The 19965-nt window shown below is 42.3% G+C and overlaps 1 protein-coding gene across 2 annotated transcripts; it reads right to left on the reverse strand.

The window, feature by feature from the left end:
* Nucleotides 1-1138: 1138 nt before the first annotated feature.
* ZBTB25 (zinc finger and BTB domain containing 25) lies at nt 1139-19656 on the reverse strand (the record flags this gene model as incomplete). 2 transcript variants are annotated; one of them, XM_080918802.1, is made up of 3 exons in its annotated part: nt 19531-19656; nt 7645-7824; nt 1139-2279 (listed from the first exon to the last, which is right to left on the reverse strand). In XM_080918802.1, exons 2-3 carry the CDS (start codon nt 7815-7817, stop codon nt 1139-1141), a joined length of 1314 nt encoding a protein of 437 aa, XP_080774928.1. In that variant the 5' UTR covers nt 7818-7824; nt 19531-19656. The 2 variants fall into 2 exon arrangements, with proteins under 2 accessions (XP_080774928.1, XP_080774927.1); XM_080918801.1 differs by lacking the exon at nt 19531-19656 and adding an exon at nt 13335-13460.
* Nucleotides 19657-19965: the final 309 nt, after the last annotated feature.

Below are 19965 nucleotides of genomic sequence, written 5' to 3' on the forward strand. Positions count from 1 at the left end.
GTTTCTAAGTGTCGCCACTATAAAAGGGAAGTGAGTATATTCACAAAAAGAGAGCTGCTTGCATGGGTTTTAAATAGGCCTGGAACGCTTAATGCATCCACTCCACTGGCTTTACTAATAGAAAAGTAAAAGCCATGCCACTGTAAAATTAGCTTTATGAGTGACTTTTAGAAAACGACCATCAACCCAGACAGCCTTGACAAGTCTGTGACATTAAGTGAGGGTGATGATGTGTATCTTAACATTTTCCTCTTCAAACCTAGTGAACCTCTTGCTATAAACATCTGAAAGTCTCTATGACTATACCGTAGACCTGCCTATCTGCACCAAGATTAGCTCACACAGACCTGCTGCTGTGCTCCATTTATGTGAAGTCACTGGTTTCTCTGATCAAGACTTCTTCAACACTGACTTCTCCAGTCCTTCCTTTTAGCTGAAACAGTTTTATTAAAAATGAGGTATACTTGATGTTTAGTAAATGAAAGGCCATGTAGGAGGTTGGAATGCTAATAAATATAGTTAAAACTACTCGTAATTTGGTATAGCCATGTCTTCAAACAAACTTTTTATACATTATAATATATAGTTATACATTAAAATAACCATTGATTTCCTATATGAGAGAAAATATTTAAAAATCATTTTTCTAAGAACATAATTCATATGAAACATAAGACATGGGTGACAGTTTAGAAGTGTATTTGTGTGTGAGCATGTGAATATGTACTAGACACTGAACTTAGGGCCTCACACATGCTAAGTAAGTACTCTACAGATGAGCGTTATTCCCAGTCTCTAAATATTCTTTAAAATACATCTCATCTGCTTCATATTCAAGTTCATTTTACTGATCCTGCAACCTGGAAAATCAAGAGATTTTATAAATAATCACTCACTCTAAAGTTTCTACATTAACTTCTGATTTTCAAATTATAATTTAATTTATAAAAAAGCTCATAGGATAATCTGAAGGTTACATTTAACAGCCGTATCTTATAATAAGAACTGGAATGTACAACCTCAAAACTAGGGACAGATTATTTTAAGTCAAAAGACCACGAGAAGGTTACTAACTTAGGAATTAAAAATGGCACATGAATCTTTCAAGGTCGGTATAAAAATTCTAAAGGAGACATTGCTACTCAACGAGGATGGTGTCCACACCTCCTTGTGTGAGCTCTGACTCTAAGGCACAAGGCAAGTCTAAATGTTCTTGTGACAAGCGAGCATTTTTTAAGGGGACGTCAGGCCAGCTGTCACAATACTGCTGAAACCGCTGGGCCAGTGAATTTGCAAACCTTTGGCATCGGTTATATCTGTAGGGTTTACCTTTGTGTGTATACATGTGTTCCAGTAATTGGCTCTTTCGAAGAAATTTATGACCACAGATGGTACAACTGATTTTTCTTTTCCTTGAAAAAGAAAAATTACAGTTTAATTCTACTGGCTCTGTGTCTTTGGAGATCAAAGATACTTGACTGATCTGTAAAGGCTCTGAGGTTCCCCTGCTCAAGGGCTCCGGCGGGGGCGGCTGCTGTTCATTCTCCTTGACAATGAAGGAGCCCAGCCTCCGGCATTCAAGAGCCTCACTGCTGTCACTGAGTGGATGCACTTCACCAAGGTCATTACTTTCCAAAATGGAAGCAGGGACACCAAATGGGAGAGACCCGGACACATGAGTATGGAGGTGCTGTCTCAGGTTACTTCGGGATTCAAACCGCTCCCCACAGTAATGGCATAAGTGGACTTTGACAGTGTTTTCTGTAAAAGAGGAGCCAGTCACCTCTGATGAGGACAAGGAGTGGCTTTGGGAGATCACAGACTCTGGATCACATCTCTCCTGTTTGACAGACACTGGGGGCTTCTGGTGCTCCTCTAAGGCCTGGGCAGCAGGGTGGGCCCTTTGCTGCTCTGCACCGTCATCCAGCCCAATGGCAAGGGAGAGCTGCAGCTGGGGGTGGTCGCCTGGGACAGCAGCTCGGCTCCCACTGTTACTGGGAGGAGTTTCTTTGATCTCCAGCCCTTGTTTGACAGCTGTTTTCTGGGTTGTTGAAATCTGAATACCATACAAATTTGATGTCTGCACGGTCTCTGGTGAGAACACTTGATTCATTTCGGTTGCAATGTGAGAAAGGTAGTCAGCATGAAGAAATCGGATCCCTTCCTCCAAACGACTATGATCCACAATCTGTTTTGGCCCTTTTCCTGTGTACATAATATGCAACAAGTAGCTGAAGATATCGGGCTGGATGTCAGCTGGTTGTATTTTTATGCATTCACTGTTAAAACAAAAACAAACCCACACAAAATGAAATACAATCTAGTTGGCCTTTTTGGTTTCTGACAATTTTAGGTTAAAGCAAATCTTCCTTAGAGGTTTGATTCTGGCAATCTGCCTTAATAAAATACAACAGCAAAAATCACTCTTTGATTTAATGGCTTTTAGGGTTCATCAACAAGCCAACCCATTCATTGCCTAACAGCAAGAAACTTGAAGATGTTCAGACTAGTTCAATACCAGGTGACTCCTAAGCAGTGCAGTCTATTCTAGGTGCGAGAGGATAGAGAGAATACGGACTAAAATAGGTACACTGCTTTTATATTGAACGTATAGTGAAAGCAACTAAACACAGAAACTTGAAAGCGCTGGTGTTCACTGGACCATTACTTACAGTAGCTAAAAGCTGGAAACAACTAAATACATAAGAAAACAATAAATATTGGAGCTAGGTATTGTGGTGCAGCCTTTAATCCAAGCACTTGGGAGGCTGAGACAGATGAATCTCTTTGAGTTTAAGGCCAGCGTGGTCTAAATAGAGAGTTCCAATAGACAGACCTTGTCTCAAAAAAGAAAGTGTTGCGATAATCTTTCAACCCGAGCAAACTCATTAAATAATAACACCAGTCAGTAATTAGGAATACAATCAAAGCGCCTAGATTGGGCAGAATCCCACTACTCTCTCTAATCCCCAGCTAAGAGACTCCTTAAAACTTGCTGTTCTCTAATGTTCCACCTCATCTCCTTCTCCCCCCCCCCAACCTCCTCCGAACCTCCCTCAGGTTCCTCTCTCCACCTCCCTTTCCCCCTGCCCAATCACAGGCTTTTTCCTTTATTTAACAAATAAAAATGGGAAGGTACAACTGAAGTCACCTCATGAGCCCATCACTAGATAGTCCTTCTTGGGGAAGTGGAATTAACATTAAAATAGGAACAGCTTCAAAACAATCTACAAAAAGAATAAAAGAAAAAAGAGAGAAAGAAAAGAACAATGGGTAAACATAGTGGGCTATGAACATCACAAGTTATTTTGCCATAAAACTAAGGAAGTTCTGGTATGGGTTATAACTCTGAACTCTTAAAAAATAAGAAGTTAAAAAAAAAAAGACACAAAATGCCAAAAAATTGTATGGTACCATGTCCATGAAATATCTAAAACAAAGCGGGGCCTTCAATCCCAGCACTCCTGGACAGCCAGGAATAAAGAAGCCCTCTCTGGAAAAAAGACAAAATCAAGGAAAGGAGAAACATCTAAGACAACAAAGAGACTGGGCTGGAGAAAGGGCTCAGTGGCTAAAAATACTTGTTGTTTTCTAGAAGACCTGGTTTTGATTCTCAGCACCCATGTGGTGGTGGCTCACAACTGTCTATACCTCCAGTTCCAGGGGACAAGATGCCCTCTTCTGGTTCAGTAAGCACCAGGCACGCACATGGAGCACACACCCACGCACAAGGGACAGGACATATGGGGTCAGGGAGGACCCAGGTAAACGGGGGTGGCCACAGGCGGCTGAAGGAAAATGCAGAGTTACTCCACCAGGCCCAGTGTTTCTGGGAGGAGCAATGAAAAAATATGAAAGCAGCAGTGACAGCTGCAGGCAACATTATAAATGTAACTACTGCCATTTAGCTGGATGATTTCAAGTTGTTAGTTATAGAGACCCCACTCAGAAAACCAAAGCCAGGGGCCTGGAGAGATGGCTCAGTGCTTAAGAGCATTTATTGCTGTGGCAGAGGACCTGGCTTCAGTTTCCAGCACCCATATACTAGCTCACATCGTGCAGACAAAACACTCAAACACATTAAAAAAAAATCTTAAAAACCAAAAACCAAAATGACAAACAACCAAAAGCAAACCAAACCAAACAAAAATATTCATATTTTTAAAGATATGTAAGAAAATTGTTAAAATGTAAATGTTTGTTTTGACTTCTAAATCTTTAAATTGCAAATGAATACAAGTATAATTCTGAAAAACATTCTAGTAATTTCAAACTCAATATGGTTACTCCATAGCATTACAGAGCAGAGCTCTGTGGAATCAGAGTAGAAGCACCAGAGGGAGACGACACACTTGAAGAGGCCGTGGACAGCATCAGTGGACTCAATTTTCCTGAAGCAGTTTAGTTTGGGAGCCAGCATACTGACAATCTAGTTTCTCTAGTCCTTATCCTGACACCCTGCTTCCCCTCTCAGGTTTCACTCACCAGCCTGTTCTGGGGGTGAGGATTCAGAATTCTCTTACCTGAAGGTATGTGATCAACACAACACAAGGCAGGCCTCACCTTCGCAATGCCTGTGTTTAGATAGCACAGGTACTTTAGAAGCTAAACAACTCACAGCTCAAAGCAGACTGAGGGGGAGATAGCATTTGTAATGTGGTATAATAACCCCATCTTTGTACCACACACTTTCTAGCCACTTTATCTACTGTTGTCTGAATGATCATATCTGCATTTTATATCACCTCTGCTTGTGTGATGGTTTGTATATGTTTGGCCCAGAGAATGGCACTGTTAGGAGGTGTGGCCTTCTGGGAGTAGACTTTAAGACCCTAGTCCTAGCTGCCTGGAAGTCAGTATTCTGCTAGTAGCCTTCAGATGAAGACATAGAACTCTCAGCTCCTCCTGCACCATGCCTGCCTGGTTGCTGCCATGCTCCCGCCTTGATAATGGATTGAACCTCTGAATTTGTAAGCCAGCCCCAATTAAATGTTATCTTTATAAGAGTTGCCAGGCTGGAGAGATGGCTCAGTGGTTAAGAGAACTGGCTGCTCTTCCAGAGGTCCTGAGTTCAATTCTCAGCAACCACATGGTGGCTCACAGCCATCTGTAATGAGATCTGATGACCTCTTCTGGTGTGTCTGAAGACAGTGACAGTGTACTCATATACATTAAATAAATAACTCTTAAAAAAAAAAAAAAAAAAGAGTTGCCTTGGTCATGGTGTTGGTTGGTCCTTCTTTTTCTTCCTTTCTCTCTTCCTTCCTTCCTTTCTTAGACAGGGTTTAGTATGTCGTCTAGGCCTGGCACTTGCAGTATAGCAACAGGTTGGCCCCAAACTCACTGAGCTTCCTGTCTCTGTACCTGAAATGCTGAGATTACAAGCATTAGCCACCACACCTGGTTAAGCTAAGCCTTTAATCAGCCTTAGTTATACTTGTTTTTATTACTATGCTCTACCTGGATACCATGTACTGAGTTTAACAGTAATACATAAAAGTTATGGACTAAACTGTGTTCCATGCTATTTCCCCTCCAACTGTAATACTCCTCCATATATTCCTCTACAACATCTGAAAGACTCTTGATTTTTCAGATTTTTAAAAATTTATTTATTTATTATATATAAGTACACTGTAGCTGTCTTCAGACACACCAGAAGAGGGCATCAGAACCCATTACAAATGGTTGTGAGCCACCATGTGGGTGCTGGGATTTGAACTCAGGACCTCTGGAAGAGCAAGCAGTCAGTGCTCTTAAACTGCTAAGCCATCTCTCCAGCTCCGATTTTTCAGATTTGTTCAAACTTCTCAAAACAGGCCTGCTAGAACTCTTCTACTGAGAACACCCTGATGTTTAACACCATATTACTAACAGTAAAGCTCTGTTTTAAACATTTTAATGTCACTAATCCACTTAATCTTTTAATACCCAAAAGGAGAGTATATATTATAGCATTTAACAGACAAGAAAACTGAGTGTTAAGGTTTGAATGTGAAATGTCCTCTGAAGGAATAGGAGTATAATCTTACAACCGTGGTGGCCAGCTGATGGGCTCTGGGGAAATGACGGGTCACGAGGACTCTGGCTTCACTGGCGTATTCACCATTCATGAAGTCACAATGTCATGTGATTGCATTACTAGGAGGTGGGAGACACCAAGAAATGGGGCCAAGGTAGAAGAAGAGTCTCTAAGAACACACCTGCCAGGGCTGTTTATCTAGTCCCTGGTCACTGCACTGTTTTTGCTTTCTGTCTGCCTACCTCAAAGTGGGTAGCTTTTCTGTTATGCCTTCTTTCATGCTATCTCTTAAAGCCCGAGACTGCAAGCACAGCAAATCCTTGTTTTCTTGGGCATTTTGTGACAGCACCAGGAAGTGACTAACACAAGACAGATCAATTATTTGTTTTACATTTAATTCTCTATCAAACTACAGATTTCTTGAAGACAGGGTATAACTTATAACTGTATTCTAGCTCAGTCTCTAATATATATGTACTTAGGAAATATTTAAATGATGGAACAGTTTAATAAAAATATATAACTGGAATTTGACACCTTAATTTCATGTAAGGTCCTTTAAAAACAAACAAAACAACAACCTACCAAATACACGGGGAACCAAGCCTGTGGCTTGGCTGAGGCAGGAAGATCACAAGTTCAAGGTCCTCCTGGGCTAGAGTGAGTTCAAGGGCAGCCTGGGTAACTTAGTGAGACTCTATCTCAAAATTTATAAATAAATAAATAAGAAATATTCTAGAATTGTCTAAACCTAGACCAGACTAAAATTAGTCTTTTCCCAGAGCTCAGAATTTGAATTCCCAAAATTCAAAAAATGTAAAAGAATAAAAAAAAAAAAAAAACCACAAAACAAAAATGTGAACCAATCACTGTTACTGGTGATGCCCAGCATGTGATGTCACAATGTGACACTGATAAAATGCTGTCACACTGGAATCAGCAGCCTAGTGCTTAGGCACACAGGGTTAGCTTCAGACAGAGGTACACTTGAGCCCAACTCATCAGCTATTTAATCCTGGAAGGCCCATTTAACGTTAGCTCCGTCTCAGCTGTTAACAGTGAAATTTACATTATAGGACTTGATGCTTGGTACTGGCTAAACCCTTTTTGTTGGTAGAGGGTTTTTTGAGACAGGATCTCACTAGGTAGTCTTGATTGGCCTAGAACTCACTAGGTAGACAAGTTGGCCCCCAAAAGTATGTTCTACCATGGATACCACGTACTGAGTTTAATACTGACATACATATATACATGCCATTATATGTTACATATTATGTTATTATAATTAAAAATTTGTATTGGGATAACCCAATAATAAGCCCTTAAACCAGTAATTTTCAACCTGTATGTTGCAACCCTTCTTGGGTCAAACAATACTTTCACAGGGTGAACTATCAGATATCCTACATATCAGTTATTTACTTTATGATTCATAACAATTAGCAAAGTTACAGTTATGAAATGGCAATGAAATAATTTTATGGTTGGGGGTTGCCACAACACGATGGACTGTATTAGAGGGTCTTAGCATTAGGAAGGTTGAGAAACCATTGACTTAAATGATATTACAAGGCATATATATACAATGTTAAAAAGTTCTTCTCATTTACACCCCTTCTTACCTTGTTTGGTGAATAAAGATCATCTTGAAATAGTTAGAAAAAGCAGCAAGTACTGCTCGGTGGGCTTTGAAGTAAACATCCCCAATAGCAACTGTGCAGTCACACAGAAAACCAAATTCTCGCTGCATGTTCAGCTGCTGCAGAAGCACAAGGCTATGGCCAGCAGTATCCATTGCGGCTCTGAGAAAAACCAACATAGATGTTTGGTGTGTATAGATTTTTATATACATACATATATAGTACATGTACACACACAAATATATATACTTATACACAAAACTAGTTCCAGTTCACACAAACCTAGAGCATTAAGGTCTCTTTAAATGAAGATACTCAGTACTGTTAACTTCACTCTCTATCTAACATTAAACCCCTTAATTCTGACACTGAGATAAATTCTACTGAGCAGTAAGACAGTTTTTAAGCAAGGAAGAAGGTAATTTGTATGAGTGAGAGAAATGCTCATGCTTCTCAATGTGATCATGTTTCGCTTCCATGTGTGTGTACCTGATCAAATCCAGGGCCTTGCACATGCTAGGCAAGCCCCACTCCTACTCTCCTTATGGTTTAATGCACCGGGGCTTCGTCTACACCAGAAACACTCTACTACTGAACTCTACCCCATCTTTAGATCAGGTTTCTAATGCTGTTTCTTTACTGGAAAGATGAAATGAGATGTTGATATGTGGCTCAGAGTTACATGAGGTAACTTAGTGAAAACTGGGTTGTAATAGAACGTGCTACTTAGATGTTACCTATAAGTGGGAATGACAGGGCATCCTACCTGGTTGTGAATCTCAACTATCTCTCCAGCCTGATGGGCATCCTACCTGGACTAGAACTGTCCATTTTCTTCTGAGATCCTCTGGCATTCAGGACTCCTGACTGCATAAAATGTTTGTTGGACTTAGCAGTCACAGATGTCAAGCCATACCATAATTTATATGGGGCTTGGGAGCTCATTAGAAAGAACCTACAACCTGATTTCATACACACCAGAATGCAGATTCTCCATGGTAAGAGAAGGGAGACATGACAATCAGAGGGGAAATCCTGCATGAGGATATGTACGCAAGTCCTGGCCAAGACAGACCATGTAACTGTGTGGATGTAAGCAACAAAGACAGGAAAGTCACAGTTTCAGGCACTGGGAGGCTATTCTTCAATACCACGTCTGCCCTAGCTGTGCAAACAGCCCTAGTGCTTTGGGGAGAAGGCAGCTGCAATTCAATGGGTGTCATTAAGTGTGGTAGTTTGAATATGTTTGGCCCCCATAGATTTATGTATTTCAATGTTTGGTCATAAAGAGTGGCACTATTAGGAGCTGTGGTCTTGTTAGAGGACGTGCAACACTGTGTAGTTGCTTTGAGGTCTCTTATGCTCAAGCTCTGCCCTGTGTGGAATCAGAACCTCCTCTTAGCTGCTTTTTTTGGATCAACATGTAGAACTCTCAGCACCTTCTAAAAGAACCATGTCTGCCTGCAGGCTGCCATGCTTCCTGCCATGATGATAATGGACTGAACCTTTGAAACTGTAAGCCAGCCTCAATTAAATGTTCATTGCAAGACTTGCCATGATCATGGTGTCCCCTTACAGCAATGAAACCCTAAGACACTAGGAACTGGGAGAACATCCACTGAAAGAGCAGATTCTGAAAGTGAGAATGAGGCTTCTTCCATAGCCAGAGAGACTCAGGTCAGCAATGGAAGCAGGGTTAGCATCAGGAGATTAGCAGCAGCATGGTTAGTAGACAAGTGAGCAATTGATGATGATACAATAAAGACAGCTATATGTTAGGTACTTTAACCCATTCCATTCTTTATTTAAAAGATTTATTTATTATATATGAGTACACTATAGCTGTCTTCAGACACACCAGAAGAGGGCATCAGATCTCATTACAGATGGTTGTGAACCACCATGTGGTTGCTGGGATTTGAACTCAGGACCTCTGGAAGAGCAGCCAGTGCTCCTAACCACTGAGCCATCTCTCCAGCCTGTTTTTGACTTTCTTATACATTATCACATTTTGTAGGACATTATCCTTGCCAAAAGAATAGTACTGTTTACAAGATTTATTCTTCATAATCAACTAACTTCAAGAATTCCATAAATTGATTATTTTAACTCTATAATCAGATATTATTTTATAAAAAATTTTATTTATTTCAAATTATGTGTCTAAGTGTCTGTGTGTGGACATTGGACAAGAGCACAGATGCTCCTGGAGGTGTCGAATCCGTGGAAGTCAAAGCTACAGGTGGTTGGGAACCACTCTTTGTTGATAGGAAATGAACCAGGGTTTAAAAGTGGTTTTGTATGCTGAGACTTCAAATATAGGTCTTTAAAAAAAATCTCCTTGTCACTGGGTCAGGTTTCAGATCCCAACAACGATATTACAAGCCAGGTTTCTTACAAAATGCCTTTACCTACAGCTTCTGGCCTCCATGTCCACTCATGTCCACACACACACATGTAAACATGAATAAACTACAAGAATTTTTAACATTTGTGTGTGGGGGGGGGGTAAAAGTATGCTGTGGCACACATGAGACACAGCATGACAGTTCAAAGATGTGTCACAGTTCTATAATTCTACCATGTAAGCCTAGAAGTTCAAATACAGGTTGTTGGGCTTGGCAGTAAATACCCTTACTAAGTTATCTCACTGGTCCTATCTTAGTTAAACATTTACCATTTTAATGTGTGTGTGAGCACACGAGAGGGTCAGAGCACAATGTTGTGGGAATTGGTTCTCTCTCTACTATATAGGTTCCAGGGCTCAAGCTCAAGCCCTCAGACTTGAACAGCAAGTGCCTTTATATGCTAAGCCATCTTGCTGGCCCTTCCTCATGTCAAAAACCAAAAACCAAACCCTTTCGGCATCACTGAAATAACTGAATGGAAACTACAGAAACTTGAGCCTATCCTCTGGAAGAAAACAAAGCTGCACACTGAGGGTCTTTTCAAAGAGGTTATTCCACTAAAAAGTTACTACTTACAGCACCACATTTGATTCTAAAGCATCACCTGTGACAAGGAGATTTTTAAAAGATCTATATTTGAAGTTTCAGTATACAAAAACACTTTAAAATCAACAAACTGGCTCAAATTAAAATACTCTAAATCAGTTCTTTAAAAAAATGCTTCACAAAAACCCCCACGAGGGCTGGAGAGATGGCTCAGTGGTTAAGAGCATTGGCTGCTCTTCCAGAGGTCCTGAGCTCAAATCTTAGCAACCACATGGTGGCTCACAACCATCTGGAATAGGATCCGACGTCCTCTTCTGGTGTGTCTGAAGCTGGCTACAGTGTATTCACATATATAAAATAAATAAATCTTTTTTATAAAAAACCGCCTAATTCTTCAATCATAGGTATTTTCACCAGGTTTTCAAATATGGCTTATAATATATATATATTCACTGGCAAAACCAGCTATGGAGCCATATGGAAATGAGAAATAGCATATACAAAGCTACAATATGAAGATCTTGTGGTTAATGGGTTGAGTAATAGCTAAAAATCTTCATTTCCTCAGCACATACTCACTGAAACACACTTCAAAAGCATGTGTTGCACTAAGTTACAGACCAAAAAAAAAAAAAAAAAAAAAAGAAAAAAAGAAAGAAAAGCATAAATGCTTAAGTCAAGAAATACAGGCTTTGGGCTGGAGTTGGCTCAGTGGCTAAGAGCACCGACTGCTCTTCCAGAGGACCTGAGTTCAATTCTCAGCAACCACATGGTGGCTCACAACCATCTGTAATGAGATCTGATGCCCTCTTCTGGTGTGTCCGAAGACAGCAAGTGTACTCACATACAATAAATGTTTTTAAAAAGAGAATACAGGCTTAGCAGGGAGATAAAACACAAGACAATAATTAAATACAAATTAGAAGTGTGAAGTGCCAGAGCGGCTGGAGAGACGCATGGAGAAGGCAAGGAAAATACGATATTCAAACTGGTCTTCAACAGGCTCAGACTGACAGATAAAACCAAACATTACTGGGACGGGTGTGAATATTTTGATATCAGGATCCAATTTAGTATAAAGGGGGGAGGAGAAAAGGAGTAAGGAGAAGGAAATGACAGGCTCGGCGCACTAAGGATGCTCAGTATGAGTGTACTCCAGCTGCACCTAAAGTGCCCTGTTTGCAATGAGCTATGTAAGATGCCTGTATAGGAAGAGCACTGGCAGTTACTCGGTGGCACAGCACAGTAATGCCATCTTGGACTCTGAAACCCAACTGAAGAGTTTCAGCTCAGCCACTAACTAGGTCTGTGCTCTTGACAGGACATCCATTCAGTAGCACTTACAAAGTGTGGATAATGGCAGTATTTTCCTGAGGTGTCAGATGAAGCACTCAGGAGGCTGAGGCAGGAGGGTCTGGAATTTAAGGCCAGCCTAAACTATAGTGAGACTTTGTTAATAAGTGTTTTGGGGGGGAGGTAGGAGGGTGTATGTATTGGATAGAAGAACATGTAATAAGTGTTCAGTAAGTACTAGACAGTACCATCTCCAGGTCTGTCAGTCAAGGAGCCAACTAGAAACCACATAATGGCAGTGGGAATGAAGGGAGGGCACAAGAGAGCCACCAGACACAGAACCCACACGACTGGAGGCAGACAGGACGCAGTCAACCACAAGCTGCAAGCTAAAGGTGAGTGGGCTACTAGAAGATGTCATTTATATCTTCAGTGCACATTTTCACAGTAACTGCCATGTTCCTGGTGTTGATATTAAGGTAAAACACCAGAGCTAGCCACAGGAACTGGCTTAGATGAGGAGGTTTCTTACGAAGTAAGTTCAAAGTGTCTACTCCAGGAAAAGGAAATAGAAATGTCTGATGATGAGTGAAGACAGCACTAGAAAGAGCAGTGCCTAAGAGGGAGGCGGCCTCTGAAATGACAAGACTGAAGTTTCTAAATATGCATAGAGCTACACAGTAAAGCCAAATTACAAAACAAAACAAAACAAAAAACTTTAAAAAGCTAAGTATGGGTTGGGCCTGGTGGCACACACATGCTGTAATCAAAGCTGCCCTGGATGCCAGGGCCCATATCACAGATTCAAGGCTGGCCTGGGGTAGAGCAGAAGCTTAAGGCTGACTTGAGAAACTTAGACTTTGTGTCAGAAGAAAAATACTTTTTAAAAAGGATCTAAATGATGGTAGAGGGTTTGTCTAGCATGCATGAGCCTCTAGGTCCACTTTTCAGTATTAAAAAAATAAAGGTAACTATGAAAACTTGAAAAACAGAAAAGATATAATAAAACAAACCAGGAAAACCTGGGAACTGAGTTAAAGGCAGAGCCTTGTGAGGAGGGAGCAGTGGTGACAAGGAGAGCATGTGACCTCCTACAAGTGCAGGGAGGTGGAGGAGGCAAACTTTCTGATCCAAGAGGATCTCTCAGGGTAAAGGCAACAAAATAGGAGGTACCGTCAGGGTGGAACCCCGAGGAAGCTGCAGACCTAAGGAAGAGCTCTGGGTGGAAGGTGAGCCCTCTTAGAGACGGAAGACAAGCTCAATTAATCAGGGAGTTAGCTGGAGGGACTGAGGATGGAGAATTTATTACTCACAAACTATAAGTCAGTCCATACAAAAAGGGAAGGGAACCTAAAATACTAACAGAGAATTAAGCTGTGTAAGGAACATTTATACACAATAATTCCTTCCTTAGTTTCAACTTACCCATCCTTACGATCACTGACGGCTGCCTTTTCTAAGCCCACTCCATGAGATTCCAGATCTTTTATTTTCAGGTCTAACCTATTTTACCTCTTGCCTCATTTCTCTCCACCATGACTGCTTTCCTCCATCTTCAGGTACATTTGGCAGAATTTCTCAGAAAGGTGCTGAACCCCAACCTGGCCGCCAGGCCCTCCTAGGCCTTGGTGTCACTCCTTTTACTGCAAGCCTTTTCCTGGCTGAGATTCCCTACTTGCTTACAGCCTTATTTTACATCTTTGATCTGCTAACTTATGTGTCACTGTGGGATCAACCTTCATTGATTAGGGTGATGGCTTCCTGGTCTTTTGTTTTTTTTTTTTTTTTTTTCTCTCATGTCTAGTCATTTATATACTAAAAGCTATGATTAGGGGCTGTTGAGATGGCATGGTGACTGAAGAGCTAACTGCTCTTGTAAAAGACTTGGGTTCAGTTTCCAGGACCCCCACATAGCAACTGACAACTTTTTCTTACTTCAGTACTAGGGGATGAGATATCCTCTTTTAGCCTTCATGGACACCAGGCATGTATATACACATATACATGCAAAGCAACCATACACATAAACTATGAATAATGTTTATTTATAGACTCTTATTCAGTAATATTCCTCCAGTGACTTTTTTTTTTAAATAATTAACTTGGCTGAACTTAAAACTCCTAAGTTCCACCCCCCCACCTCGATTGTGGGCAGCAACTAAAACCTGTCGGTTTTGGCCTTCGGTGTACTCTGTGGAGGCTGCTATAAACAAGTTTAGTTCAGCAGTGACAAGATTCAGAGAATATACACACCACTCCAACATACCATTTCTTTCACTTTCCACCTGCATGTTGTGTGCTCTCCCTCTTCTAGCAATAGTTACCCCAGTTTTAGTCAGCCACTGTGCCACCAAAGCCATAAAAACAGAAACATCCACTAACCCTTCTGCCAATTCAATTTTCAGACACACGCATGGTGAAAAGACATACATACAGGCAAAACACCCACATATGTAAAATAATAAAGAATTTAAAATCTTGTAGAAAGACAGACATGGTGGTATACACTTGTAGTCCCAGCACTTGTGTGTGAAGCTGAAGCAGGAGGATTGCTGCAAATCTAATGTAAGCCAGAGCTACACAGAGTGAGTTCCAGGCTGGCTGGTCTGGGCCTATCTAACAAAAACCAAACAAAAACTAATAGAAAAGATTTTTGGTAAAAAAAAAAAAAAAAAAGAATATAAAATAGGTTGTGAAAAATAATTTACCCTTCATAACTTAGAGAAGCAAAGAGTTTAAAAACTTTAAAAACATTTTTATTAACAAACTAGTATTTTTAGTATTTTATTCTGAGAATTTCATACACGCATACAAGGCATTTTTATCATATATCCTTAATATCCTCCCCATCCAACCATCACACCCTCACTCCCAAAGTACTATTTATAACAACAGGCTTAGTATTGATAGTTATGAGACTATAAAATCTTATTTACTTTCTAGGTTATAGTAAATTAGCTCTGGATTAGTTCAAACTAAGATGAAACAAGTTTATACTAGTTTGTTTATAGTTAGTGTGATATTCAACATCTTAAACTGTTTAGAAAACTCTTTGGTTGGCCTGCGTTCTGAGATCAGCAGCAGCACAACAGCCTAGATTACTCACTCCATTTTTCACTCTCACACTTTAAGAATCTTTAACAGACTTTAAAAATCTCTAGTACTACACGATAAAAGGTTTTCTACAAGTGTAACTTGGTATTTGTAAAGTGGTAATCATTTTTAGATGACTGTGGATATGTGACATTTGATCACCTAAGGAATGAATGAACTCATCTGGTTTTATTTGTGAGACACGATCTCACTATAACTCAGACTGACCTAGAATTTACTATGTGACCCAGCTGACCCTGAACTTTATGTTCTCGTTTCAAGTTCCTGAATAGTGGGATCAGAAGCATATATAGTAACTCCCAGCAAGAATGGAAGAATGTTTACTATTTTACAAGTGGTCCAAAGAATTGTGCTGGTTATATTAGATAAATAAAGTGTCTGCCACTCAAATATTAGGACCTGAGTTCATATCTCTGATACCCTTATAAACAAAAAAAAAAAAAAAAGTGTGTGTGGTGCTGGGGCTGGAAACAAGGCTTAGTGGTTAAGAGCATTTGTTTTGTAGAAGCCCAAAGTTCAATTCCCAGCACCCACATGGTGGTTCCAGAGGCTCTAACAGTTTTCTGACCTCCATTGGCACTCATGGTACACATGTATATGTAGACAAAACATCCATACATATAAAAACTTAAAAAAAAAAACTTTCAAAAAACTAAAAATGTGTTAAGTGGGACCTGGGAAGATGGCCCAGCAGTTAAGACAGTACTGTTCTTTAGGAGGCTCTTAGCTTGAGTCCCAGTACCCATGTCAGGAAGCTTACAGTTGCCTGTAATGCCAGCTCCCGGGGGTCTGACACCTTCTTCTTGTCCCAAGGGTACTGTACTCACAAAGCCCTGTGTGTGCATATTCATGCACGCACACATGCACAGAAGCAAATCCCTGGAGCTCACTGGCTAGCCAGGTTAGATGAATCTGTGAGGAAGACACCCAAGGCCAACCTTTGACTTCATATCCACACACACAGACACACACCCCTCGAAGAAAAGAAACAGAAATGTTCTTATGCATTAGCAGAGTGGTTGGAGACCAGGAAGGGTCACACCATTTCCAAACTTTTTGGTGAAAAGTATCTAGGAAAAAAGAAGCATTTATTCTTATACCCCTTTAAATTTATTTCCCGTTTCTAAAAATGATACAGGAAGTGCCGAATCTGACAATACAGGCAGAGATAAAACCTGCCAGGAACCCATTCACACAGAATATTAGAGAAGGAGATGTGGTGGGTGACACAGGAAAGGGCAGTTACATTCTAGAAACCTTCACTAGACAGTGTGGAGCCCCGGTCTGTGGGCAGACAGCAGCCTTTTCCATTGTGCTTGCGTACGTGTGTGCATTCGAGCATCTGTCTGATGAAGCACTAAGACAATACAACTTAAAAAGAAAAACGTAGGACAAGAAGACAAGATTCTCCTCAATTTATTATAAAGACTGCATTCTAACAAGAGCAAAAGAAGCTACTCACAGGCCAGGGAAAGTGAAAGAGGGCAAAACCTGAAGAGACCCAGAGCACAGCAGGCAAGTGACTAAGCATCTGTGTGTAAGTAAACTACCATTTCCTTTGTCAGAGAATGTCTCCATGAACACACTACCAACATAGACGGAATAAGATCCTCTGCCTAAAAAGCCTGGTGTTTCAGAATAAAACACTGATTTTGATCTGTAACTACAAAAGCAATTAGTGAGAAAAATTTTAAAACCTTAATATAAACACATTTTTCTTAAATAAGGTTAATTTTTTTTTTTTTTTTTTTTTTTTTTAAGGAAAAAGGGCTCAATAAGATGAGAACAGGAACCTAACCAAGGTTTGGAGATATAAATGAGTCCAGTAGTAGAGGCCCTAGCATTCACAAGATGCCAGGTTTGATCCCGAACATAACCAGGTACAATTAAAATGAACTAATCAAATTTCATGTTAGCTTTGAGTACTGTCTTTTTCCTCCACTTTTTTGGGGAGTGGTGAGACAGGGCTCACTATGCAGCCCTGGCTGTCCTGGAACTTACTATGTAGACCAAGTTGGCCTTGAACTCACAGAGATCTGCCTGCCTGTTTTCCAAATACTGGGATCTAAAAGGTGTGCACTAGCATGCCTGACAAAACATATTATATGTGTACTTGAATGGACTCAGGTGCGTCATATGTGTGCAGGAGCCTGTGGAAACCAGAAGGAATCAGATCCCCTGGAACTGGAGTTATATAAAATTAAGAGCCATATGAGTGCTGGAAACCAAACCTGGGCTGTCTATAAGCACAGTAAGAGCTCTCAATTGATGAGCCATCTCAACAGCCTAAAGGAAAAAACATTGATTGAGGAACCTAACTAACAGATGGTATGAAGTAGAGATCAAAGGATCTAATTCCATAGCTGGTACGGTACGGGTAACTATCAACTGGAGCAGGATTTTCTTTTTGGCTTTCTCTCAAAGGATTCAGACACACATGCTCTGTGGAATAAATAAACAGAAAGGGGGCACAGGAAGTGGTGTAGAACTACTTTACAACTCATCAGAATAAGAACACCTGTACTGCTTTTCTATGGGAACTGTACAACAATACAGCTCTCCAGCTCTTTTCTAGCTCTTACTTGAAAAATGGACAGATTGGTCAGATACCACCACCAGCTTGCAGGGAATAAATCACTTTGGGTCAGTGGTAGGGAAGGCATTATGCAACATTTCCCAGCAGCTCAGCCATGGTAGGAGATTTTACTGCCAAGCCACTTGGGCCCCTCCTCCTCAGCTAGACAGCCTGGCTCCTTTGCATTCCCCTCAGGAGATAGGGTGGAAGTACATAGCTCCACTCTGTAAGGCATAGAGGGCAGCTGAAAGTCCTGCTTGGCCTCTCTGGGCAACCACAGGCGCCAATAAATCAGCCGCAGGGGATTCTCTCACCCCCTTCCTGGGGAGCAAGATATAATGCAAAAAGAGCATTGACTAGGCTTGAAAGAGAAGTGATCTAGACTTATGTTCCTTCGCAAAATACTCTCACCACAGGCAGGTATCTCTGGCTCACTTCTGCAGGCTTAAAACATATTTGTAACAAGACAATAGTACCTTTCTAGGGAATTCGCCTATTAAAACAGCTGGCAAAGGTTAGCACATAAACGAAATGGTGACCAAACCTTACTGGAAACTTTATAGCTGGAAGAAGGCATTTATTATAGTACTGGGCATGACAGTCGTGTGTGTGTGTGTGTGTGTGTGTGTGTGTTTGTGTGTGTGTGTGTTTGTGTGTATGTGTGTGTGTGTGTGTCTTCCTGCTGCCCACCCTTGAGGTTTCACTGCTTCCTCCTAACTGCATCCAGCCATCTCCACTATTTCATGTCTATTCGTCCCTCCATTGGTCGTACAGTGGCTGTGAACCCTTAACTAAAACGTATCTCAGTTGCTCCAAGAATGATGCCTAAACCTAAGGAAGAAACTAGCGGCCAGATAAGGTGGCATACACCTGTAGTCCCTGCAAGCAGGAGACTGTTGTAAGATCCACCACTACTTCTACACTAGCCCGGACTATCATCCTGAGAAGTCCTGTAAACCTGGTGTGATCACTTCTGGTGTACACACTGTCCAAAGCAGGATAAACTGGCACTGCAGCCCTGGCACAATGGCGAGTTAAACGGCAAAAGTGTCTGCTAAAGCCTGATCCTGAAAGGTGCAGAAACTCCATCAAGCAACACAGTGCTCCTTAAGCCGGGTGTTAGCTGTAAAGTGAGGGATGAACTCTTTATAACTCTGAAAACCCTGATGCGAAGATGTACTTTAATCCTGTCAATCGACATCTCTGCAGCGTCTAAAGGAACTGCTCGAATCTCTAGAGGAAGAAGGCCAAGTTTAATCCGTTAGAGGGAGATAGGAGTTAATTTATAAAACACACACTAGCTGCTATCAGGTTCCAGGTACAGCGCTGTGCGTTGCCTAAGCAACTGATAACGGCTTGATTTCTCCAAAAGAGTGCTAGGGAGACGATAAGATGGGGGCAGAATTCAAAAAGAAAAATCGTTTGACTAAGAGAAAATACGTGAGAAAAAATGAATTATTAGGTTAGGGGGCTACTTGCCCTAGAAGCTAGGTACTCACAAACTGGATGGGGGAGGGGATAGTGAGGGTTGCACAGCCTGATCTGGATACCCGCCCAATAGCTACAGCCTGCAGGCCTGGCGCGGCTGCCCCGGACCTAGCTGACGCAGACGAATGGAGGCTTCTGCGCCCGGTCGGAGCCCGGCCCGCAGCGGGATGGGCTCCAAGGCAGTGCGGCTCCCGCGCGCGCCATCCCGCCCGCGTTAGGCCCTGCGGCCCACGGCCAAGGGCGGCTCCGCGCGCCCACCACTCGCTCGCCGTTGCTAATTTCCTCCTGGGCCCTGACTGACATCTCCAACGGACCAAAAACACCCCTCTCCCCAGCTACTTGCATCTGTCCCGCGACGGGTGCAGCTGCAGCCGCCGCCCGGCGGCTCGCGGCGGGAGGGACTGAGCCCGGAGCAGCCCACAGGGGCAGGGCCGCGTTGCTTACCCAGACTCCGCCGCGGCGGCGGGCGGGCTTCTCTGTGCGGGAGGGGCGGGCTCCCGCGAGGCGCACAACACGCGGCTGCGCCCGCTCACGCACCCGGCGGGCTGCTCTCGCGCGGCTTCCCGCGCCCGGCCCACGTGACCGGGCTGCCGGGAAGCCAGCGGCACCCCAGCTGGTGTGCGTGCCTGCGTGCGTGCGTGCGCGCCTGCCCGAGTGGCCAAGGCGGTGGGTCGGCCCGCGCTTGGGGCGCGTCTGCCACCGTCCCCAGTCGTGACTGGAGGCGGAAGTGTGGGGACAAGTTTGAGCGTCACAGGCTCCCCACACGTCTCAGCGTGACCCGGGGACTTTTCCCGGCGTGTGCAAAAGCACGGGTGCCCCTCGGCCCAGGGTGGGGGGACGGGCAAGGATACACCGGCGTATGGCGCAGGAGGGGGACAA

The sequence above is a fragment of the Micromys minutus genome, assembly GCF_963924665.1.
Source record: "Micromys minutus genome assembly, chromosome: 1".
In the NCBI taxonomy this organism is placed as follows: domain Eukaryota; kingdom Metazoa; phylum Chordata; class Mammalia; order Rodentia; family Muridae; genus Micromys; species Micromys minutus.